Consider the following 26,502-nt stretch of genomic DNA (forward strand, 5'->3'; position numbering starts at 1 on the left):
TCATGTTTGTGGTTTCTGTAGTTTTATGGCAATATTTTCTTTCTCAGTGGCTTTTCTAAGCTGAGACAATGTCCCTTGTACATAGTTAAACGCTATTTTAAAAAACCAAACTACTATGTCAAGTTTTAGGATACATCTGTAATTTTATTACAAAACCATTCTTTTGGCATTAGTTGGTTACAGTGATAGCAAGATACTGTGAGTGTGGCAGAGCAGCTCTAATGTAACACTGCATTCCCTGCTTCCTGAACCCAAATTTGTTACCTTATACCCATTACATACAAGTTACCAGCGTTCATTAATGCTGCAAATCCTGACGCATATTCCCTTTAGGGAGGAGCTGATGCTAAGGGATTAGAGTAAATGTTGATAAGTCTACAAAAGTTCCTTCATGGGACTTTGTTTCTTCACCCTCCCCCCAAATTACTTCGCTTTAAAAGAATCAAATTACTAGTCTGAATAGCAGCAGCACCCAAGGAGCATCACACTTAGTTCTTGTTAAAAAGCAGTACCTGTGCAATGCACGTTTTACACCACAGGCAAAGGGAACGATCGCTTTAGTTTTAAACTCCTGCATTAGAGTCTCTTAAAAAAATAAAAGCATTCCATCGAGTTCTTCCAGATGGTGTTATTGCTGTACATTTGTTGGTGGGTCACTCTCTGTGCTGTGTTTGCTTTGAAGGGATCTTCCAATATATCTCCAATATTCTTTTCTTATAGTGTCCTTTTCTTTAGCTAGAATTTCACACAACTGAAAATGAAAAACAAAAATTCTTTGAAGATAATGTGTAAATCAATCTCTAGGGCAAATGCTTTTGAGCCAACACAGTTAAACTCAGATCATGTTCAAATGAGATACATCATTATAATCATACACTGTGTTCACTAGTGATGTGGGTTTTGCCCTAAACAGTGGAAACAGTCCTGCACTGAACTCTTGAGTGAACATGCTGAAAAGGGTATGAATATAGTGGCACTGGGCAGACCAAATTCTGAGATACCAAGAACAGCGAGTTCTACTGACTTACCTCTAATGCTTTATTAAGAATGTCCTCCTTGTTGTCACATTGGTTTTCTAGCATGTCTTCATAGATATCCACAAGAAAGGCAATTAGGTAGGGGGAACTGTGACTTGGTTGTAAATCAAGTAACTGATTTAACAGATTTGGATATTTGGAAAGACCACGATCCTGTAAAATCCTAAAAAAAATTATTCTCAATTTTGAGAAGGAAGAATAATAGAAAGATCATAAGAAAATGATCTCTGTAACACGAGCAAGAGAGGAGACTTATTTTGAATGAATGAAGTTGAAACTAAATGAAAATTTTAAATTATGTGTGAGTTTTATTATGGATAATTATGAGCTGAGTATAATTAGTTAAAAAGAATAATGAAACTTAAAAGTGATCATTTATAACTCAAACTGCAATACACAATTAAATCAGAAAATAAACCATCTTCTTAAAATTAAAAAAGTGAAGGAAGAAAACAAGCAAGACGTTTGTTTCTTCTTGAGATGGTTCCTTATTCTTTTAGCTCTCCAGATGTTATAGGCCCCAACCCTGGATATATCTCCAAATGTGACTGGGCTCCATACTTTATGTTCTTTGGGCCTAGGTTCCAGGGAGACCTCTAAGCTCGAAAAGGAGCCTGGTTGTGTCAGTAGCCAGGCAAGTGAAACTTTGTCAATTTAAGGAATGAGACTTTTAACAGGAGATCTCTAGAAATGAAAACCGAAAGGTCGGCTATGCATCTGTGCAATCTGCTTGTAAATAGTTTGCTTTGTCTTTACTATGTCCCTGGGCCAAACAGAAACTGTGTATATCCCATTCTTTGAGATAAAGACTATAGGATTCATAAATACAGTTATAACTCTATTACTGTTTAGTCATGGACTATTCCAAAAACTGTGCTGGTATGTGCTTGGGGGCTGAATAGAAGGCTAGAAGGCACCGTTCCTGGGTGTCACCATCTAACACTGGTACACTTAGATCCAGAAAAATGGATAATTCTTTAGTATCCTTTTGGAATCTGATTAATGGAATATATTCCATGATACATCATATTAGCAGGTGGTTTTTATATAAAACAATCCAAAACAACCTCTTACCCTTTCAAATAGTTCCATGCACTTTCATTATGTGGTACTAATTTGATCATTTCTAGAGTGTACCTATAAGAAAAAGACCACAAAGAAATATGTGTAATTTTAAGAGCAGTGCAATAGTTAGAAACAGTTTTAATAAGATTGTGGCACAGCTTGGATATGTGCTTTCATTTATCTTAGTGGGCTATGACTACTAGGTCTAGGTCATATCTAAATTAGAGAGAATCCTTCAAGTCAGCAGTTTTCAATTCATAGTTACATAGTTCCTCCCTCCTGTAAATTTGTAACCAATTCTGGCAAAGGACACCTAACTAATATAAAGGCTCAATTCACAACAGGAAAATAAACTGATGTGGAGGATTTCCTTTAATTTAGGCTTTCCCTTTGACGAAAATGTCAGCTAAAACAGGTTTTCCTTTTATTGGTAAAACAATCTTGAGAAAAAGTCTAAGATCTACTTATGCCCAATTTAAATCATTCAAAAAGGAGAACTATATAATCTTAGGAGCTGTAATAAAAAATAGCATGGAAATTCTATAGACAAAGAATAAAAATGAGAAATCAACACAAATGTATATTTCTTATATTCTGAAACAAGATTACTAGTTAACTGTGATGTGATCACCAGTCAAAATGGACACTCCCTTTCTTTTCCCTTTAACCAGATTATTAAGTACAATTTAGATCCAATTACAACAAATTCCAAGGCAGTGACAGAATTTAGCTTCACTACATACTTGCTCAAATGAGTAAGTCACTCACTGACTAAAATTTAGTAATCTTGGTTTTATTGCTGTTTTATTTATTTTTATTTATTGTTTCATTACTGTTACGATGGCATTTTTTTTCCCCAGAGAGTACAGTAGTCCACCTTTCTCCATAGGATAGGTTCCCAAACGCCCAGTAGACGCCTGAAACCAGAGTATCAAATCCTAATATATACCATGTTTTCTCCTATACCTCCATACCTATGATAAAGCTTAATTTATAGGCACACTAAGAGATTAACAATTAATAAATAGATCATAATATACTCATTGTAATAGAAGTTATATGAATGTAATCTCTCTCAAAATACCTTATTAGACTGTACTCACCCTTCTTGTGATGATTTAAGACAATGCCTACATGATAAGATGAGGTGAGGTGAATGACAGGCATCGTGATGTAGCGTTAGGCTCTACTACCTAATGTCTCACCACACATATGTCCTCAGGAGGATCATATGCTTCTGGACTAAAGCTGCCATGAGTAACTGAAACTGCGGAAGACAAGACTGCAGGTAAGGGAGGAATACTAAAACGATAAACTCAACCAGCACTATGAAAAAGTTTTTTCCAACTAATTTTACATAAACTAGTATTTCCAGTTATTTTTCAAACCATGTCCCTGCATGTTTTCACTAGGCATTGTAGAAGATTCTTATTTCATTTTGGCAATACCTAAAGAATTTTATTCATATACCTATGCACTAAAGCATGATCTATTTTAATGGTTAAAATATGCACTTTGAGGTCAGAGTGCCTAGCTTCTTTGTTTTTTCTGTTGTTGTTTTTGTTGTTTTAAGTAATCTCTATACCCAACGTAGTACTTGAACTCACAACTCCTCGGACTCACGACCCCAAGATCAAGAGTTGCATGCTCTACCCACTGAACTGGTTGGGTGCCCCAGACTGCTTAGATTCTAATCTTAGCCCCATCAATTATTATCTGTGTGCTCTTAGGCACACTATAGAACTACTCTGAACCTCAAGTTCCTTACCAAGTATCCCAGTGTTATGAAAATTAAATAAGAATTCCTGGCATGTAGTAAATGCTTAATAAAATGGTAATTGTTGAGGCCCCTGGGTGGCTCAATCGTTTGAGCATCGGACTCTTAATTTCGGCTCGGGTCATGATCTCAGTGTTGTGGAATTGAGCCCTGTGTTGGGCTCCACGCTCAGTGCAGAGTCTGCAGGAGATTCTCTCTCTCTCCCTCTAAATAAAATAAAATCTTTAAAAAATAGATAAATAAAATAAAATAAACGGTAACTATTATTAATAGTATGGCCATGATATATAAAATGAAAAAAGCAATGTGTATAATACCACTGCCTACGTTGCAGTGCATACATGTTTGCAAATGTACTTTAATAAGGTTTGGAAGGATCCACACTAATTGTAGCTCACTCTAAAGAATGGGGTATGGGAAGAGAGAGAATAAGAGATTTTGATGTTTTACTTTACACAATTCAGAAGTTTCCCCCTACAACTAGACTGTATTACTTTTATAATAAAAGGAAAAAAACAGAAAATAATCAGAAAAATCTATATTATTTAGAGTTAAAATAATCTGGTTAAACTAAATTCTAGATAACTACAGCTATTCTTAGCATTTTAAATATTTCTTTTACCTATCTTAATGGTATGATAAGCCTTAAGTATGGAAAATTCTTAGATTTCTTTTTTTTTAAACAATTTTTTAAAGATTTTCTTTTTAAGTAATCTCTATACCCAACATGGGGCTCAAACTCACAACCCCCGAGATCAAGAGTTGCATGCTCCACCGACTGAGCCAGCCAGGTGCCCGTGGAAAACTCTTAGATTCTTGACTGATTGTTTCTATTTGGTAATAAAAAACCAGTGATCTGCCTTTGAAAACTATGAGAAGTTTCCATTTTTCATTCTTCATACTCAACTTTCAAGTACCTTATTACACCTAACCTAATGAAGTATGCTACAGTAAATAAGGAATATGTAGTATTTGAAATCCCTAATTATTAACTGGGTTAATTCAAGGAAGAATAACCTGAAGCACTCTACCTTTTAGCAAGAAAGCTATTGAAATCTCTAAAGGATGACACTTTACTGTCCTTCAGAGTGCTTTTGTCCTAATTTTCGTAATAGAATACCAACTCTGAAATAAAAAAAAGTAGTATATAGAGGGCTGGATGATGAGTCTGAATTTTCTCTACTCAAGCCCCAGTATTTAGGTTTGAGAGTAATAAAATTATGTCAGTAAGTTCACTGTTACCCCTCAGATCAATACTACTCAATAGAACTTGCTATGATGATGAAAATGTTCTTTATCTGTGCTGCCCAATATGGTAGTCATTAGCCACATGTGGGTACGGAATCCCTGAGAAGTAATTCATATAACTGAGGAACGGAATTATGTGATTTTAATTAATTTGAACTTAAGTAGCCATATGTGGCTAGTGACTACCATATTAGACAGCATAGCTTTGAAGAGTCGAAGAGTAAAAAGAAAGCATGAGACATGCTTGAGGGGAATGTGTCTGCTCCAGAAAGAAGCCTACAGCAGACAGAGAGTTAATGCAGGACACTGGATGACAGACCTCTTTTCCTTTTAATTTCAATCACCAGAACCCTATATAGAACAGAGAAAAGCTAGCTGCCCTGACCCAAACCGAAGTAATAAAAAGGGAGATGGGGGCACCTGGGTGGCTCAGGTCATGATCCCGGACTCCCGGGATCGAGTCCCGCATCAGGATCCCTGCTCAGCAGGGAGTCTGCTCCTCTCTCTGACCCTACCCCCTCTTGTACTTTCTCTCACTCTCTCTCAAATAAATAAAAAAAATAAATAAATAAAACATAAAATAAAATCTTTAAAAAAAAAAGGGAGATGAAGGCAGATGGTCATAAACATCAGCTCTTCCCAGGAGCTGTTAAAACAACTTTTATTTTTTTATTTTTAATTTTTTTTTAAGTAAGCTCTAGGCCCAACATGGGGCTTAAAACTCATGACCCTGAGATCAAGAGTCACATGTTCTACTGATTGAGCCGGCCAGGAGCCCCTAAGACAACTTTTATGATTAAAATTATGAGTATGTTCTCATCAGGCTATAAAAACAATAAATAATATTCAAATCTAAAACAGACACTGAGACAAAATAGACAAAGTCAGAAAAGAGGTGGCTATTAATGTTTATGGATATTAATATTCATTCTAATTCAAAAAATTCTAGCACTTATAACAGCTTTTTGCATGCTAAAGCAGTAGTTTTCAACTAGGGATAGTTTTAACCCCACAGTGGACATTTGGCCATGTCTGCGGACATTTTGTTTGTCACAACATGGGGGGGAGTGGGTTACTGCTGATATATAGGGTGTAAAGGCTAGCAATGCCACTGCACACCCTATAATGTACAAGACAGCCTCCTACAGCAAAGACGTCCTGCTCCAAACCCTGCACAGTAGAGTAACATGGCTCCTGAGGACTATTATCTAAAGGACACCAGAATTTAATGAGATAGTTTTAAAATAAAACTTCCTAGACACTATGTGATCTGATTTCTTCTCAATCTGTGGTAGCAACAGTATTTCAAGAAACTTAAGACACTACAATGTAGAGGTATACCACAGTAGCTGTCCTTACAGACTTCACCTAAGCATTTTGTCCTGTGAGTTCAATGAGGGCAGGATCCGGGGCAGTCTTGGTCTTTGCTGGATCCCCCATGCCCGAGATGTGACAGGCACACAAATACTCTTTTAATGAGTGAACAAGTGAAGGGGCGCCTGGGTGGGTCGGTTGGTTAAGCAGCTGCCTTCAGCTCAGGTCATGATCCCAGGTCCTGGGATCAAGTCCCACACTCTCCCTCTGACTGCCACTCCTCCTGCTTGTGCTCTCTCTCTCTGACAAATAAATAAATAAAATCTTAAAAAAAAAAAATGAGTGAACAAGTGAAGGAGATTACTAACTGGACTTCTCTCTCCAATAGAGCACGATCATTGTAGCCAGTGGTGTTAGAAATTACGAAGTATCTTTGGTTCCAGACAGAGTTATTTCTCACATCCTCTTTAAGAAGTTGGTCTACATACTGCAGCTCATTATCCCAAAGTTTAAATTCCTAAGAGAAAAGAAAAAATATCCAATTAGAAATGTCCCATTACTTTTTTTTTTAAGAACAACCCCAAGATCAAGAGTCACATGCTCCACTGACTGAGCTAGCCAGGGGCGCCTAGAAATGTCCCATTATTAATAAAAAAAATAAAAATAAATAGGGGCGCCTGGGTGGCTCAGTTGGTCAAATGTCTGCCTTCAGCTCAGGTCACCATCCCAGGGTTCTGGGATCAAACCCCGCACTGGGCTCCCTGCTCAGTGGGGAGCCTGTTTCTCCCTTCCCCTCTGCTGCTCCCCGCTGCTTATGCTCTGTCAAATAAACAAAATCTTAAAAAAATAAATAAAAATAAATGAAATTTCAGCAAAGCTAGTGAAGCTAGTGAAGATGTGGGACTCATCATATATTTGGAGGGAAATGATAGTTGCAGGTCAAGGAAATGGAAGGGGAAAGAAAAGTCATCAAAGACAAGGGAATGGTCACAAAGAAAGAGAAAAATAAGGAAGAGAGAGCAAAGTAGCCTGTGATTTGGTATTATCTTCTTGAGAACAGTTTATATACCAAGAAACATGTTTATACTTAAACGGACCCAAGAAGTACTCTCTTGGGGACTAAATCACAGGCAAAAAAGGTATATGTAACTAAATGCTTATGCATTAAGGTGAAAATTTAGAGGGAGAAAACACCAAACTCAGAAAATGATTAACTATAGTATAGTATATTAACAGGATGGATTTGATATGAATACATAATATTAAGTAAAAGGGAAGTATTAAAAATGCACATATGATAAAATTACATTAAAATACATGTGGAGAAATATATACAATTGCACTTAGATACAAATTTTTACGTTATAAAGCTGTTTTAGTAAAAAAAATTATGGGCAGGAGAAAACCAATAAAGACAATTTAAAAAAGGAATGAAAAGTCAAAACTTACAAATGCTGCAAAAGTTGGGGATGCTAATTATGAAAAAGCTAATGGAGTTATGTATCTTTTTTTTTTTTTAAGATTTTATTTATTGGACAGAGAGAGACACAGTGAGAGAGGAAACACAAGCAGGGGGAGTGGGAGAGGGAGAAGCAGGCTTCCCGTGGAGCAGGGAGCCCGACGCGGGGCTCGATCCCAGGACCCTGGGATCATAACCTGAGCCAAAGGCAGATGCCTAATGACTGAGTCACCCAGGCGCCCCTGGAGTTCTATTTTTTATCTGATAATGGCAAAAGGGTAGAATTTCATATAAAAAACAAAAATACCAAATATCTTTAGAAAATGTATCCGTTTAATCAAATTTAGAAAAGCTTAAATTTTTAAGTAAAAAAAAATTTTGTTAACTGCTCTTGGTATAATGAATAGTGCACAAAGTAGCAATCACTGGAAAAAATTCACAGGAAACAACACTAGAATTGTTTGCTGGAATAAATAAATGCCCAGAGTGGGAGTTAGAATTTTATGCTAAACCCTGAATAACTGTTTTCTTCTATTCAGGGTTTAGCATAAAATTCTAACAAGTGGGCAGAAATAAAATACTATCTATTACTGTAAAATCATATTCCAAAGTTTATGTATGTAAAAAACCCCTGTAGGTGCCATGCCCTTGTTAATTAAAATAACACAGCTGTATTAGAAAATTACAACTACCTTTTCTATTCAATTTGCTAGTAAATATGTGATGCAAATTCAATCTAAAAAATACAAAAGTTACTATTCTTCTTCTTTAATATGAAACTACTTACCAACAGATCTTGAGAGATTACAAGATTAATCAGCATGAAGGATGTCAGGTTTTAATTAAGTATCTTAATAATTCTTAGTCATTATATTTTGTAATGATCTATATGTGTGTTTTCGTTCAGGAGTATACTTACAATTCAACAGTAATTTTAATTATTTAATTCAGTTAAAACAATCTGAAAAACATTTTAACAAGAAAGGCAATACCTGAATAACCCACTGTCGATGTTGCCAGGCATGATAATTCTTTGCATCCTGATTAAGAATATCAGCAATAAATTCAAGCTCCTGAGATGGATCTTTTAGCCATTCCACTAATACTCGCCTATGATGCCTAAAGCAGGGAGAAGAAAAAAGTTTTGTGTTAATGTATCCAAGAACTGAAGTATCAACTGCCTGTGTTGTACTATGTGATGTGGAGGGACACTCAAAAAACAGAAATTCACCTCTAATTCTCAAGATTATACTGGAAAGAAAAGATAACAAAGAAGAAACACTCAGAGGGAAAAATTCCAGAACACTAAGTAAGAGTTGAGAAACATAAAACAGTGATTTGTGTGTAAAATGAAATCAGATACTTACTTAGGGTTTAAAGAAGGTTTATTTCAATCTAAATCTGGAAGTAATCTTTTGACAACCACAAAATCCTGTCAAAGAATTTTGAAACATTCCCAGATGGCATAATCAGACTATAGGAAATGTGATACTATTTAATCAAGTATAGAAGCTCCTCTGGTTATAAATAGGCTTTTAACTTTTCTTAAGTCCACAGCATCACATACAAGCAACTGCTCATTCCACCAATTCGTGGGCAGAACTGAATTTGCTTCTACTCTGGCAAGTAGCTATGACAAGTTGCAAGTTTGTCAAGAGTTGTTTCTGTACTAGGAAAATGCTTCTAAGAGTTTTCTGTTGGGTTCTATTTTTATAATTTTTCTTAGCTGAAATATTTATAAAAATCTATTAGTGAAAATGTTTTAAAAGTCACTGTAGTGATGGCTGTACATATTTGTAAATATACTAAAACCACTGAACCATACACTTCAAATGGGTAAATAGACTAATGATGTACTATATGTTGGCTAATCGAATTTAAATTTTAAAAAATGGGTAAACAGTAGGGGTGCCTGGCTGGCTCAGTTGGTAGATCATGGGACTCTTGAACTTGGGGTCATGAGTTCAAGCCCCACATTGGGTGTAGAGCTTACTTTAAAAATAAATAAATAAACAAATAAATAAATAGGTAAATAGTATAATATGTGAGTTATACTTCAAAAAAGCTGTTTATTTAAAAAAATCATTAATATTCAATATACTAAAAGTGAGTAGGAGTGATGGGAAAAGGGGAAAGATCTGATGCTTAATGAATGAGTGAATGAATGAATGAATGAATGGAAAATTTAAAAATTCATCTTACAGAATATTAAGAAGGCAAGATACTACCAAGAGGAAGATCCTAGCGGGAAAGGCTTCTAAATTTATTTCAGAAATCTCCCAAGTTAGTGAACACTAGTAATAATTTACTTTTCTAGGTTCCTGGTAAATTCTGTAATTTAGGTAAAACTTAAGAATTAGGTCCTTCAGCATGTCAAGTTGACCCTCTTCACGACCACCAGCAGTACCTCCTCCTCCATCTCTAAAATAACAGCAACCACAGTAGCTTCCATTCAAGGGGTGCTCACTATATGCCGGGTACTGTTCAAACTCTATTTCTTTCCTATTTGTTCTCTGTCCTGCTCCATAACGCCTCTTTTTTTCCTCCACTGTGTTCTGTTCACCTCATCCATAATAATCCCTACAGTTTTGTCTATGCTAACTTAGGGCTTAGTTTCTAGAAAAAATAGACTCTGTAAAACACTGCACCATTGTGGTTTTCACACTGCACTGTAAGATAACTGGCTTTGTTATGTGCTTTCCCTGTTAGACTGTGTGGTTCATCTTTGTATCCCCGGCATCCCCCATAAAAAAATTTTGAATAAACAAATGAATGAAAGATCAAATACCAGAAAGTCATTTTTTAACACACTGGATAGAAAACATTTTTTCAGATTCCTTACTCAAAACTTTTCCAACCATATTATATGCTAATGTCAAATTTTTAAATAATAATAGCAGTACACATATTTGAGTGTTAACTCGAGGTTAGGCACCACTTTAAGCACTAAACATAAAATCATATCATTTAGGAGCACCTGGGTGGCTCAGCTGGTTAAACATCCAACTCTAGATTTCAGCTCAGGTCATGATCTCAGGGTCGTGAAATCGAGGGGCTCCTTGCTGGATGTGGAGACTGTTTAAGATTCTCTTTCTCTCCCTCTCCCTCTGCTCCCCGACCCTACTCTCCTCTCTCTTAAAAAAAAAAAAAAATCTCATTTAATCCTAACAACCCTATGAGACACGTAACATTAGCTCCAATGCAAAGTACTAAAATTATAAAAAAAAAACAAACAATTCCCTATAATCTCATCACCCACTAGGCAGGTAATATTAACATAATGACATATTTCCTTCCTATTTTCATCTTACCAAACTTGATAGTTTTTGGGCTGTTCCTCAATTATTGCAGTGATGTAGTTCATTTCCTCATGTAGATCCTTTTGAAGTGACTTTAAGAGAACTCTCCGAAAATGCCTATAGCAAACACCAAGCATTGTTTCATTACTCTACATAAACTGCCTAGCCACAGTATCTGATGAAGGTAAAACAACATAGTTAGACACACTTCTTTTTTTGGTAGATATTCTATATAACCAATAATTTAGCAATGTAACTGCATTTGGTTTTCCAAACTCATACAACTATCTGGTGATTGGAAGAATCAAGCATTTTGAAGTGAAACAGTGAAAGGCAACAAATGTTGAGAGAGGAGAAAAAGACAACTAACTAATGATTATTTTTAGGTAACACTCTGGTTACGAGTGTTCTATTACAGGAGAATCAAAGACATCTCTTTCCCTATAATATTTCCCTATATGGTACAGCTTGTTCGTTCAGATATATCACTGATATAATAAATTAATTCCATTACAAACATTATCAAATATTTTGTTTTCAGAGCCACCACAAATATGCTATTTATATATGAAACAAGTTTCTCTTAGTTTCCTCATAGGCAGAATCGAATCATTAAAAAAACCTTTTCTCTAATATATGGTGATTAACATAACAATAAAAAATTTTTTTAAAAGACTAAAAAAACCTTTTCTCTAAAAACATGATTATTAGTTCTGGTCTATTTTTACTTCAAAGTTTCCAACTCAATGTATAATAAAAGACAAACAGCTGCTTTAAAAGTATCCTTTAAAATTAAATGCTAAATAGGACAGATAACAGTATTTCTCTATTTTATTAGTTTAAGGAAAACTAGGCTTCATAAAGCATGGCCATAAATAAGCAGCTTATTTACATGAGTAATGTTATTCAGTATATTGCCTTTAAAAAAACAGCAAATAAACTTAGGAAATTTTAAAATACATTCTAAGTTACTTTGCGTTATGTATGGTCAGGAATTTCTTAAAAGATAAGAAAGTGCATATCAGAGATATAAAATGATGGAATATCATACTAAGAATTCCAGTGAAACATGGTAGATTAAATGAATAAGTTTACCCTGACACCCTAATAAAACCCCACAAAAATAATAGTAAGGGAATAAATAACAGTATAAACCACAAAGACAAAGAGAATTAGGAACAAACGGATATCAGAGCATTTGGAAGAGGTCAACAAAATTATGGAAAATGGTAAGCTGACAGACAAGTTTTAACTGACTTTGAAAAAGAAAGTGCTAAAAACCTGTCAACAGAGGAAGAAAGGTTCAGAAATCAGGTGTCAGGTATCCTCAAAATTGGGAATCAAATATGAGGTTAAAAACAGTACAAAATCTAGGGGTGCCTGGGTGGCTCAGTTGGTCAAGCGGCTGCCTTCGGCTCAGGTCATGATCCCAGGGTCCTGGGATCGAGCCCCGCGTTGGGCTCCCTGCTCAGTGGAGAGTCTGCTTCTCCCTTTCCCTCTGCCTGCCTCTCTGCCTACATGTGCTCTCTCTCTCTCTGTCAAATAAAATCTTTAATAAAAAAACAAAACTGCTGCACCGTTTAAAAAAAAAAACAAACCAGTATAAAAATCTAGAAAGAGCTCTTAACAGCCATGATCCCTCCCCCAACCTTAAGCAGAGAGGTGATGGCATCACTGGCCTGGTGTGAGATAACAGAAAAAATATATATAGGTCTCTGCCCCTGGTTCCTGGCACAGAGCTCCTGGAGCACTTAGAAATTCCTAAGTGATAAGAGCACTAGAAGCAGGGCACCTGGACGACTCAGTTGGTTAAGTGTCTGCCTTTAGCTCAGGTCATGATCTCAGGGTTCTGGGATCGAGGCCCACATCAGGCTCCCTGCTCAGCGGGGAATCTGCTTCTCTCTCTCCCTCTGCCCCTCACCCTGCTCATGTGCCTGCTCTCTAATATATAAATAAAATCTTAAAAAAAAAAAAAAAAAGCATTAGAAGCATTCTATTGAGGCAACTCTAGATGGGCTCCTTAGGTGGCTCCTGGTCACTAGGAAGACCAAACCTTGATCAGAAGCTTGGAATTATCAGTTCCACCTCCAGCTGCCTAGATAGAGGCTAGAAACAGAGTTAATAACTGATCGTGCCTACATGAGGGAACCTCCAAAGTATCCCAATACTAGGAGGGTTGGAGTTTCTAGGTGGGTGAACCTATCCATGTTCTGGGAGAGGACATATCCTCCACGAGGACAAAAGATCCTGAGCTTGGGACCCTGCCAGACCTTGCCCTATATATCTCTTCATCTGTAGCCTTTTATCACATCCTTTAATAAACTGGTAAACAAACATTCTAGCAAATTAACTGAACCCTAGAAAGGGGTCATGGGAACCTCTGATTTATAGCCCATTGGTTAGAAGCATAGGTGACAAGTGATTTGCAATTAGCCTCTGAAATAGGGGGCAGTCTTGTGGAACTGAGCCTTTAACCAGTGGGATCTGACGTTATTTCAAAGTCAGGTAGTTAGACAATGTCAGAACTGAGTTCAATTGCAGGACACACAGCTAGTATCAGAGAGAACTGCTTGGTAGGGGAAAAGCCCACAGCCATTTGGTGATCAGAAATGTCAGAAGTGAAGTGTTTTGTGTGAAAGTAAAGGAGACACACAGAAGGATTAACTGTGGTTCTTTCTAAAAACCTGGCAAGACACAAGTGGCTTTATTCTCTGAAAAAATCTGAAGCAGAAAGGGATACCAGACACAAGAGAAATACAGGGCAAGGAAAGAGACTAGAAACTGGGCAATTTAAAACACTGATATACTAAACAGCTGAGAACCCCCACCCCAACCAATCTTCCCCTGCCTGACCCCCCTAACTGTGGCAGCCAAACACATACTCCTCAGGCAATAATCAGATGACTCTTCTTTGGAGAAACAAACCAACCACAAGAAAAGATCTAGAATTGCTGACATGTGAAGATTTCGCACAAAACAGCCACATCTCCACTCACTAACCTCACAGTGAAGCCCGCCAGCTGACAAGTCCTGCCACATACAGAGCTTCCAATCAGGGTTTTTCCTACCTCTTCAGAGTTTGAAAGGAGAGTCAAGGATGTGAGAAAAATACTTACATGAAAGAAAGAAACCAAAACAAACACAAAGAGAAATGAAAATATATCACACATCTATGATTAAAAGACAAGATGCTATTAAAAAAATATTCAGAAAATAATAAAGAGCTTTAGAAATTAGTAATTTTTTAAAAAAGATTTTATTTATTTATTTGACAGAGAGAGATATAGCGAGAGAAGGAACACAAGCAGGGGGAGTGGGAGAGGGAGAAGCACGCTTCCTGCAGAGCAGGGAGCCCGATGTGGGGCTTTGATCCCAGGACTCTGGGATCATGACCTGAGCCGAAGGCAGGTGCTTAATGACTGAGCCACCCAGGCGCCACTGGAAATTATAAATTTTTGAGTGCAGATAGAAATCAGAAGATAAAGTTGAGGAAATATTTCAAACGTAAATGAAAAGACAAAGAAATGAAAATAAGAAAAAGCAATCAAAAACATACCACATATGACTAAAAAGAAGCATTCCAGAAAGAGAAAAAATAGGCAAAGAGAAAAGGAATTATCAAAAGAACATAAAAAAATTCTCTGGACCTACTAAAAAGGTTTAAACGAAATAACGGGAGTATTCTCAACAGAAGCTAAAGGAAATAGAAAACCAGTTTTAAAATTCTGAAGGAAAACAATTTCTACTATAGAATTCTACTAATAAAGTCGAGAAGAGACTAAAGAAACTTTTCAATATATCAAATCTCACAAATGATTTCGTACACATCCTTTTGAAAGTTCTCTTCTACTCAAGGATGTGGTCGATAAAATGAGAGAATAAATCAAGAAAGAGACGCAGGTCAGGTCTGGAGACGGGGGATCGAACGCATGAGCGAGCTTGAGACTAGATATGCAGCGCCTACACTGGTGAAAAAGAAAAAAAAGGAGCTGAAGGATTACCTGTTGTGTTCAGCAGTAATGACACATTTTACACATTAGCAGAGAGCTTGGGAGACAAATTACTTACTGGCACAAAGAAAACGAAACTAAACAAAAAAGGCAATCTGTTAAAAGGAATGTACTCTGAAATACTATAAAATGTGGGTCAGCATATTTAGAATATATAGGTTAACTTAAGAAAAAAATAGCAAAGAGTTCTTACCTCTGAGGAGGGGACACTGGTAGAGAAAAGGAAGGGAATAGAGGATGCCGTTTTTCACTCAGTCTCTGACTTTTAAACTCACAGTGTGAATTATTATTATGATAACAAAGTTTAGTTATGAAAAAGAGCCATCTGAACTAAAACATGAGACATTTAAATGGGGACTATTAATGATGAGTAGTACTTACCACACTGTATAATTGGCTGCATTTAACTCAATAGCATCCCTGGTTAGTTTAAAAGCTCGTTCACTTCTTTCATCACGCTGCAGGACAGCCCGGAAATAATCATAAACATCTCTAACTGGGGACAGAGCATACAACTGCATTAGGACTATCTTCCTTGTTTAAACTCAGCACTATAATACAAAATGCTGTTATATCTTATGAGGAAAAATACTGAATTTATATCATTTATAACAATAAGCAAAAGAAAGTCAAATGACTGTGTGAATGCCACCCTGAGAATGCTTTAGTGTCATAGCCATAATATATGTGCAACTATGCTTCCCGCTCATGTATGTACCGGGGGCTAGTGCCAGACTCCAAATCTCTGAAAGACATTATGCATTAAAGTAAAATTAAGAGTGCATATATTCAAATATATTCACTTACCTGGTTTTCCCACATTGTATTTTATCAGTTTCATAACTGAAAAAGCAATGTACACAATGGTAGAAAATTCAAACCGTACAAAAAGGTTCACACTAAACTGCCATTCAACTAAATTCCCAGTCTTTCTCCAAAGAAGCAACCACTGTTAACTGATTCTACTGTATTCTTTCAAATATATGTTCTAAATACATCATCCCATTTTTTACACAAATGAGATCACATTGGGGGCCTGGCTGCCTCAGTCAGTAGACCATGCAACTCTTGATCTTGGGGTTTTAAGTTCAACCCTCACGTTGGGTGTAGAGATTACTTAAAATAAAATCTTCACAAAGATAAAAAAATAAATGAGATCACATCACACTCTATGTTCTGGGCCTTGCTTTTTAACTCACACATTATTAAAGGTAGTGCAAAACTTACATACTCATTGACTCAACAATTCCAGTTCCAGGAAGTTTTCTTACAAATATACTTCCGTATGTATCCAAAGCATCCAAAGAAATTTACTGGAGTATTTGGTCACATAAAAAATTTTTAAAAGGCTGGTCTGATGGTAATGGGCTAATCAGAACTTACTAACATTAGTGTCACTAAAGTTGGTATACAACCCTCCACTGCTAAATTTGACTGGCTTAAAAAAAAAAGGAAATGAAAATTGGAAACAAATGATAAAGAATGAGCTAAGTCCATTATGGTACACCCTTACAATGACATACTGCCCAGTTGTTAGTATTGAGACTGCTCTGTTATGTACAACTTTGGAATAATTGCTAAGATTGTTAAGTGAAAAAACTCAGGTGCAGAGCAGCATGCTATTCATTTAGTTAAAAATATATGCTTATCTATGAATATACTGAGGAACAGGGATAAGAAGACATAATTTTCAACATTATTCCCTGTTACAAAGTGTACCATATTTCTTCAATAGCTGCAGAGCATTTCACTGCATGGTATTCAAATTTTATCTAACTCGTCCCCTATAAATGAATGTTTCATTCTTTTGCTGTCCTGAATATAAACTGTATACTATCCTGAGTATCAGTGTATACACATGTACAAATTCAGTGTCTCTACAGAATAAATTCCTACAAGTAGAATTACTGCATCAAGGTGATGTGCACTGTTGATGCTGACAGGTTTTGTCAAATTAAAGATCTGATCAATATATATACTGCCTCCCAGAATGTATGAATAACCTACTTTTTCCACATCCTCACTGACGATATCAAAATTTCTCATCTTTGCCAATCTCTTAACTGAAGAAACTTAGACTTTGGCAAATATTAACCTATTGTATTCCCATTTTCCACAAGACAAACTGAGGCTGAGAGAGATCAACAAGTTCACATTGGGTCAGTGTTCCTTGCAGACAGAAGTTAAACCCAAATCTAGGGGTGCCTGGTTGGCTCAGTCAATAAAGCATGTGATTCTTGATGTTGGGGTTGTGAGTTCGAGCCTCACGTTGGGTGTAGAGATTGCTTAAAATTAAATTAAATTAAAAAAAAAGTTAAACCCAAATCTAGTCTGACATCAAAGCCCATGCCACTAATCACGATGAACTAGTATATAACTGCAGCTGAAATGCCCTCATAACACAGTATAGTTTAAGGCAGAGAACAGATTATGCCACAAGACAGACTATGAAAAAAAACATGTGTTAAAACACTCAATACTTTTTTCCACAATTAAAAATGTATGTGGACATACTATGCTATTTTTCTTACAGTATACAACTTTTCAGCTACTGACAGTTTAAAAACTTTTAACGGGGATGTATGGAAACTACGTCAAAATATCCCTGTTTGCTTAACCATTCTGTTACTATCACATCTACATCACTCTTTTTCCACTATTCTATATAAAGAACATGGCATAACTTACACGTGAATGCTATTTTTTATTTCAGAACAGAATTCTGTAAGTGGGAAGAGAATACACAGCCTTATGGCTTTATATGTCAAGCTGATAGGCTCATAAATGAATCTGGGGTTACATAAATAGAATTTTATATTCATTAGATTTTTTTCTGTAGTTTTCAATATTAAAATATTCTTTTAACTAAATATTACACATTTGATATACTGTCATACTCAAAGTTTCTAAAACGTATTTGGCTTTTTTCACTCAACATTGTTTCTGAGGTCTGTCCATGTTATAAAAGATCTAGATCCTCTTAACGGTTACCTAGTATTCAACTGTATGATAATGTATACTTTATCCATTTTCCAAAACATAAATATGTAAGTGGCTTCCAACATTTTGCTTTTTCAAAAAATGCTGCAAATTATAATAGTTAATACATATAGTGCTTACTCTGAGCCAGACAGTTTTATTATTTTATATATACAATTTACTCACTCTATAAAGTACTGGCCCTTGAATGACACGGGTTTGAACTGCACAGGTCCACATACATGCAGATTTTTTTCAATACAGTATAGCATTATATTTTTCTTAGGAATTTTATAAGAGCTTTTTTTTAAAAAAATTTTTTGAGAGAGAGAGAATAAGCTGGGGGAGCAGGGAGGGAGAGGGAGAAAGCAGGCTCCCCATTGAGCAGAGAGCCTGATGCGGGACTCGATCTCAGAACCCGGGGATCATGACCCGAGCTGAAGGCAGACGCTTAACCAACTGAGCCACCCAAGTGCCCCGATTTTTTTTTTAAACTAAACTCTACCCCCATATGGGGCTTGAACTCATGACCCCTAGTTTAAGAGTCTTATGCTCTACTGACTGAACCAGCCAGGCACCCTTCCTTATGATTTTCTTAATATCATTTTCTTTTTCTCGAGCATAGTTTAAGAGTACAGTATATTATACATTTAACTACAAAATATGTGTTAATTGACTATTTATGTTATTATAGTAAGACTTCCAGCAACAGTAGGCTATTAGTAATTAAACTTCTGAGGAGTCAAAAGTTATACATGGATTTTCAACTGAGCAGGGAGGAGTGAGGTCAGCACCCCTAACCCTCATGTTATTCAAAGGTCAAGTATAGCTACTATTATTATCCTCATTTTACATAGGAGAAATAAAGGTATAGGTTAAATAATTTGTCCAAGGTTATAGAGCTAGTAAAATGGTGAAGTTAGAATTTAAACCAGTTGATCTGTCTCTGAAGTGTGTGTTCTTAACCTCCTAGTACATGTCTTCTGATGTCATATGCCAGAGCGCACCCAGAATGTATCACTGGAAGCAGTATTTGAAGGTTATACGATAGAAGTATTTTCCAATTTTACTAGATTAAACCAAACCCCAAAATGGCTAAACATGAAAATTACCATCTGAAATGTATGTATCTGTTCATATGCCCTAAGATCTGATATCGTACAATAGTTTTAATTTTTACCATTTAATGCATGGTTGGGGAATAACATTCCCATTTTATTTGTATAGTTTTCATTCCTAATGGTAATGGACATCCCCCATTAATATTAATAATGGACATTAAAAGCCAATGGAATTTTCTCTTCTGTAAACTATCAGCTCAAATACCCTTTGTCTATTTTATGTTTGCCTGTTTCCTTAACCTTTTGTAGGAATTTCTTGTAAAGTTCTGAACATCAATCCTGTATCACACGCTGTATCTTTTCCCATACTATTGCTTCCCTTTTAACTTGCTCATGGATGTCTTCTGTTGTACAGATTTTAAATTTTGATATATTAATCTATCAATTTTTGATTGACAGGTCATATTTATCCATCTTTTTCCTTTGTGGTTTCTAATCATGATATATTAAGAATTTTTGTTTAATCTTTTTCACCCTGCAAAAAAAGCTTTTTTAAATTATTTAAGCCCAAGAGAAATGTATGATTGTATCGGTTTCTCCAACATCTTTGTTATAGGTACGTAATGAATCTGAAAGTGGTTTTCATCTCTCTGAGGTTAACATCTCTTCACAGATATTTCCATTTCTTCTAATGAATTATCTCTCCATATCATCTCTCTTCATGGTGTGAAAGCTTTGCATTTTAATGCAGTTATATCTTCTGATCTTTTCCTTAATTCTGAATTTTACATCTTGCCTAATAATACCTTCTTCACCAAAAGAAAGAGAGATTATTCTTTTGTTCCTTGTATATTTACAGTTGTGTTTTAGAACTTTAATTCATCCGTAATTTATTTTCACGTAAGACATGAGATAAGGATATAATTTTACTTCTATCCAAATGCACAGACAACTGTTACAAAACCAATTTCATTAATCCATCTTTTCATACAACTATAAGATGTCCTTTTTATCACATATTAGGTTCCCATCTATACTGATCTATTTTTAGATTTCTTATTAATCTATTTATTTCTGCACCAGTTCCACATGTTATTTTTAGTAGTACATTTTTATACTCGATAAGTCAAACCTTCATACCATATTTCCTTTTCAAACATTCCTTGGCATTACTTCATAATCAAAAGAATACAACAGACGCTTTTTGTAAAAAAGGAATGATCGTGGATAACAAAGCCTTAACTGAAATGTGTACACACACACACATACACACACCACAGAGATTTGAGGATTATGAGGCCACCACAACCAACAGAAATCAGAATATATACACACACACATATAAATACAAAGCTAGCATTCCATTTTATTCATGTACCCTTTCTTAGAACAACTAACATTTGCATGACCTTCAATTTACAAGGCATTTTCATTCACATTCATTATGAAAGAATGATACTGTCAAAGAAAATAATCCACTCATTTTAATATCAGTATATGTATTCCAACTGAGCCTGACACTTCACTGCTGAAATATATTTCAAAACACCCAAGTTCCAGCAACCAAAGTTTATTCTACATAAAACAGTAACTCATTTATGTTGTATCTTGTGTGCAGATTAAACAGTAAATGGAAAGCACAATCACAAGTACCTATTACATACTATACTGTAGCATTCATTACTTATACTTAGAATATGTCCATTTTTTGGACAAAATAAAAGTTTTAACCATGAAAATGAATTATTAAAAAATGAGTATTGGCTTAAGTCATTTAGCTCTTTATTAGACAAAAATCTGTCATCTACCTAACCAGATAATTGTCAATTTCAACTCTGCTACTAAGTTTGACTTGTAGACCTTTTCCCAATAAAAAATAAACTTACATTTTTCACTATAAATGATCTGGACCACTGGGTTGGGGCCATCATTCTGTGGCACTGGATCTATATCAGCCCATTCTGCTCTGTCCCTGAAATACATATATTTTTTCAGTGATTGTATTCAAAAACATAAGAAAAAGAACTCTGGTGTTTTTAAAAATAGTGGTGGGGGGTGGGAGGGATGGGGTGGCTGGGTGATAGATATTGGGGAGGATATGTGCTATGGTGAGCACTGTGAATTGTATAAGACTATTGAATCACAGACCCGTACCTCTGAAACAAATAATACATTGTATGTTTAAAAAAAAAAAAAAAAGAAGAAGATAGCAGGAGGGGAAAAATGAAGGGGGGGAAATCGGACTGGGAGACGAATCGTGAGAGACTATGGACTGTGAAAAACAAACTTGAGGGTTCTAGAGGGGAAGGGGGTGGGGGGATGGGTTAGCCTGGTGATAGGTATTAAAGAGGGCAAGTTCTGCATGGAGCACTGGGTGTTATACGCAATGAATCATATGGTGATTAACATAATAATAAAAAATAGCAACAACCACACTTCCATTAATATTAGTAACTTATAAATATTTTAATGTAATCATGGTTGGATTTTTTTTCATGACCAAGTTTTGCCGTTTTGCTTTACATATTAAAACTTTTTTTTTTTTAGATTTTATTTATTCATTTGAGAGAGAGAGAGAGAGAGCACAGACAGGGGAGAGAGAGAAGCAGACTCCCCAATGAGCAGGGAGCCCAACATGGGGCTCGATCCCAGGACTGGGGGTGATGACCTGAGCCAAAGGCAGACACTTAAATGACTGAGCCACAGAGGCGTGCCAACATATTAAACTTTTACAGTAACATAAATTGAATAATCTGCCCATTAAAATAAGTTAATAAATCAATAGTTCTCAAATTTAAAGTTTTTATGTAAGTGGAGAAACATGTTTGCAGTAAGTACACAATAGTTTTAAATTAGAAATCAATTTAAATCATTGGTCTAATAAGACTTTTTGGAATTAGCATTTTAGAAAACTGAGTAACAATTTACTAAGAACTGACATTTTTAAAATCAAAGCAAGCACTATTAGTTTACTATACTGAGAGGTAGTCCAGGTGGTCTTTAGAGAGCAGGTTCTGAAATCTAATAACTGTCTGAGCTGGAACTAGGCTCTACCCCTTATCAGCTGTGTGACCTTGAGAAAGTTACTTAATCTCTCTGGGCCTCAGTTTCTCCATTTATAAAATGGAGATGATATTACTAACCAACTTTAGAAGGCTGTTTGGAGGATTAAGTGAGATAATATGTTAAGCACTTAAATATGTGTAATAGTAAGCACACAGTAAGTATATTACACATATATACTGTTAGTATATAGTATATAATCAATAAAAGAAATACACATTACCATGTTATAAATATAGCATATAATAAATGTATATAGTAAGCATTCGATGAATACGATTTCTCATTATCAATGCTAAAATAACATGGTGGCACCAAGAGGTGCCTATAGACATTTCTGTGCAAAATGCCCAGTATGACTAAATTTGCTTTAGCCACTCTTATTTATATTATTTTCCTTTCACCCATCTTTTAGTTCTCTATACTGATCAGCTATTGACAGCAAAGATTCTGTGGCATCCAGACAATCTTGAAGTTGTGTCCACTATATCAGAAGAAATACAAGGGAAACAATTACCTGAGGTGTGAGACTTAGAGCCTGGGGAAGTAGCATGAGAAAGGTAAGGCTGTCATTTAGTCACTGAAAAATCAGACAGAGCCAAGTGAAGCAGCTGAGTATTTTACAATTCAGAGAGGAGGTGTGAGGATTATGGGGCTACCACAGCCAAATTAAATGTGTAAAACAACTCCAGTAACAGAATCTGGATAGTGGCTTTCACTCATTCATAAAATCAAGGAAGGCAAATAAGCTAGCGAATGGGTTTACCTAGAACTACAGAAGAAAAAATAAGACAAAAGAAAAATAAGATACAAGGATTTCTCAAGTGTCTTTGCAAGTGCAATTGGAGGTAAGGAACTGGCATTACCAGAAAGCAAAGAACTTCTAGGGATGGGACGGGGGAGAAAAAGCAAGAAAGTTACAAAGTACCCAACTCTGCCTACTATATTGCACTTGTATTATGTACGAGGTGAGGTAGGGATGTATTACAGAGTTTAAGAACAAATACCTTTTCGGTCTTACAGCTTAAACTCGGTGCCTGTCTAATGGTAGACGCTAAAATATTTAAAGAAAATGCTGAATGAAAATGTCCCAGTCCTTAAAGATCTTATACTAGCTCTCTCCACTTTAACAGAACCACGGGAAGCCCTTACACCTTGTTTTTAAAGCGAGCAAATCGGGACCTTATTTATATTTAAATCTTATTTCCTGCCAGGCTATTAAACAGCACCCAAACCTTCGGTATTCAGTCAGATTATCAGGGTTAGCGCTGTGGGAGCATGAAAGAGAGCGGGAGATTTCTTAAATTCCTGAATCACACCTAAACAGCCTAAGAAAGAGTGCTGTCCAGCGTGTAGCAGGTTCTACGCTCTCTGATGTCTGGCCTCCCCTCTGTCTCTCGGTGACAGCGTTGGCCCCGGGAACAGCAACCCCGAAAAGAGCGCTAGGGCCCCAAGTGGGCCCGGACCCCGCCGAGTGCGCCCCCTCCACCCCGGCTGGCCGGACAAGGAAGCCGCGGAAACTTCGGCCGAACACGCCGAGGCCAAAAGAACCGACCCGGAACCGCCGGCCGGGTGGAGCACCCGCCTTCGGGGGAAGGGCCTCGGGTGCCGCGGCCCTGCTGTGGGCGTTACCTGTACAGGACATAGGTGGGCGAGTCCAGGCTCAGGAACCCGTCGTCCATAGGGGACGCCACCGCTTCTCCGGGCTCGGCCGCCATAGCTTCTTCCTGCTGCTGCTGGGGCGGCGGAGGGTGCGGCTGGGGCGGTGGCGGCTCCGGCTGACCGGACTCGCTGCCCTGCGCAGCCTCTCCGACCCCCTCAGTGGCCGCCATCTCGCCTCGGTCCGCAACGGAGGTGGCGGCAGCGGCGGCGGCCCCGCCCCCTGGGCCCCGCCCCTCGCTCCCTCCCCACACCCCCGCGGCGACCCACTTCCGGTTTTCTTGCTTCCTACCATAGAGATGCAGACCAGAGAGACCCGGGCGGTGCCCCAGCCCTGGAGGTCTGAGATGGGCTCCTGGCCGTACGTGAGGGAACGGCACTCTCTCTAAGGACTCCAGATTTCCCGTTCGTCGTTCCGTGTGTGGACCTTTCCGAATGCTTGTAGTTGATACTTCGGAGCGTGTTGGTTTTTAGATCCCCTCGCTATGGAGATGGTTCTCTCTTCTCTCGGACAGTGTCTTAGAAGCAGTGGTAAGGGCAGGTGGCCCACAGCTGAAGACCCAGGTCCTCTCGCTCGCCCCTATCTAGGGAACTGGCCTCCAGTGCTCCATATTAACCTTTTAAGAGCCTTTATGTTTCTTGTGCACACTTTTCTTTTGGATGATGAGTTTATGCCTCAGAATTTAATACAGGGTTTTTGTCTTTCGAAATTAAAATCCTAATTATACAAATACTATGTGTGTATGATATAGAAAAGGCAAACATTGATTTAACAACTGTTTACTGACTACTTATGTAGCTTGCTCACAGCAATGTAAAATAAAGTCTCTGTAGTCACGAAGTTTACATTGTAATGAAGGGCAACAGAATATGTCACCCTAAAATATGTAGGTATTCAGGACATGCTACTCCAAAATATGCTGCTTTGGTGTACTGATCATTTTTGAGGTGTAGGCACTTGAAAAACAGCAAATGAAGGGAGAAGCTTTATCTGAGCTCCCTTTATCTGCCTAAAGACAGATCCTCTGCAAGAAACTCAATTGTCATAAACCCCATTCCTGACAAATTTTGTCAAACTGTCCTATCGCCCATCTACTCTTAAAGGCACATTCATCTTTCCTAAAAATTTATTCTCTGGAGAGACCTACATTCCCACTTCCCTTTCCCTATTAAGATGGTATTTAAGCCTGAATTCTAAGCAACCTCAGTGGATTACTTTTTTCCTACGTGTCTTCCATGTATACATGTGAGGCATACATGTTAATAAATCTGTTTTTCTCTAATCTTTTATTGCAAGGGTCACAGCCAAGAACTTAGGGTGAGGGAGAATTATTTTTCACTTAGTCAGGAAGGCTTCTCTGGGGGGTATTTGTTTTTATTTTAATTATTATTATTAGAGAGGGAGAGTGCGAATGCAGGGGTGGGAGGCAGGGAGGGGCAGAGAGAGAGAGAGCTGAGCCTGGGTTTAACCCTTTTACATATATAGTTCCAGCTGATATGGTCAGTCTTATTCATGCCATTTTGTTTTGTGTTTTTTGTGTAATGTTTTCTTGTTCTTTCTGTGCTCCGTTTCAGCCCTGACTGAATTTTGTCTCTTCCTTCTTCTCTACTGGTTTGAACGTTATGCATCCATTTCTATTAATTTATTAATGAACATATTCAAACTTTTTTTTAAGAAAGGGAGGGGGTGAGGGGCAGAGGGAGAGGGAGAGAAACTTAAGTAGGCTCCATGACCAACGCGAAGGCCTGTGTGGGCTCCATCTCACAGCCCTGAGATCATGACCTGAGCCAAAATCAAGAGTAGGACGCTTAACTTACTGAGCCACCCACGTGCCCCTCTGGGGGCTGTTTGAGCAAAGACCTAAAAGAGGAAAATGCATGCCATGTAGCGCAGATAGGGAGTGCATACTCAGTGTGTTTTTGTACAGCAAGGATGCCAATATCACCAAAGTCCTGTGAATGAGGGGAAGGAATTGGCAGGTGATAAGGGTAAAGAAAAAGCCAGGGGCCATGGTAAGAATTTGAGAGGGGTTTGTGTGTGTGTGTGGTAATATAGTCATAACATAAAATTTATCTTTTTAATAATTTTTAAGTGTACTGTTCAGTGGCATTAAGTACATTCACATTGTTGTGCAACAATTACCACTATCCATCTCCAGAATTTTTCATCTTCCCAAATTGAAACTCTGTACCCATTAACTCCCCATTCCCTCTGTTAAAAAGAAAACCACAGGGGCACCTGGCTGGCTCAGTTGGTACAGCTTGCGACTTTTGATCTCAGGGTTGTGAGTTCAAGCCCCACATTGGGTGTACACATTACTTAAAAATAAAATCTTTAAAAAAAAAAGGGGGAAAGAAAACCATAGGCCCCAAATGGAATCATGTATGTTAAGAACCCCATGTCAGCAAGCCAAGACTTAATACCTAACCTAACTGAAGATTTAGCCTCTCTGCACACACCAACCCCCCACCAGGAACATAACCTTTGACTAGTCAACATGGAATTTTCTGGTCAGCACTAAGAAATTCAC

The 26,502-nt window shown here is 37.2% G+C and overlaps 1 protein-coding gene across 1 annotated transcript; it reads right to left on the reverse strand.

Annotated features, from left to right (window-relative positions):
• Nucleotides 1–118: 118 nt before the first annotated feature.
• FNTA (farnesyltransferase, CAAX box, alpha) lies at nucleotides 119–24,204 on the reverse strand. The gene is made up of 9 exons (XM_027599698.2): nucleotides 23,945–24,204; nucleotides 21,136–21,221; nucleotides 15,591–15,705; nucleotides 11,212–11,316; nucleotides 8,893–9,019; nucleotides 6,810–6,958; nucleotides 2,112–2,174; nucleotides 1,029–1,200; nucleotides 119–751 (listed from the first exon to the last, which is right to left on the reverse strand). Exons 1-9 carry the CDS (start codon nucleotides 24,142–24,144, stop codon nucleotides 629–631), a joined length of 1,140 nt encoding a protein of 379 aa, XP_027455499.1. The 5' UTR covers nucleotides 24,145–24,204; the 3' UTR covers nucleotides 119–628.
• Nucleotides 24,205–26,502: the final 2,298 nt, after the last annotated feature.

This window comes from Zalophus californianus, chromosome 2 (assembly GCF_009762305.2).
Source record: "Zalophus californianus isolate mZalCal1 chromosome 2, mZalCal1.pri.v2, whole genome shotgun sequence".
Lineage (NCBI taxonomy): Eukaryota > Metazoa > Chordata > Mammalia > Carnivora > Otariidae > Zalophus > Zalophus californianus.

Coding starts and splice junctions, on each gene's coding strand:
- FNTA (XM_027599698.2), bottom strand. CDS start 24,144: ATGGCGGCCACTGAGGGGGTCGGAGAGGCTGCGCAGGGCAGCGAGTCC. Junction 1,201..2,111: donor GCATGGAACTATTTGAAAGG/GTAAGAGGTTGT, acceptor AATTTTTTTTAG/GATTTTACAGGATCGTGGTC. Junction 752..1,028: donor TTCTTAATAAAGCATTAGAG/GTAAGTCAGTAG, acceptor TTTCATTTTCAG/TTGTGTGAAATTCTAGCTAA.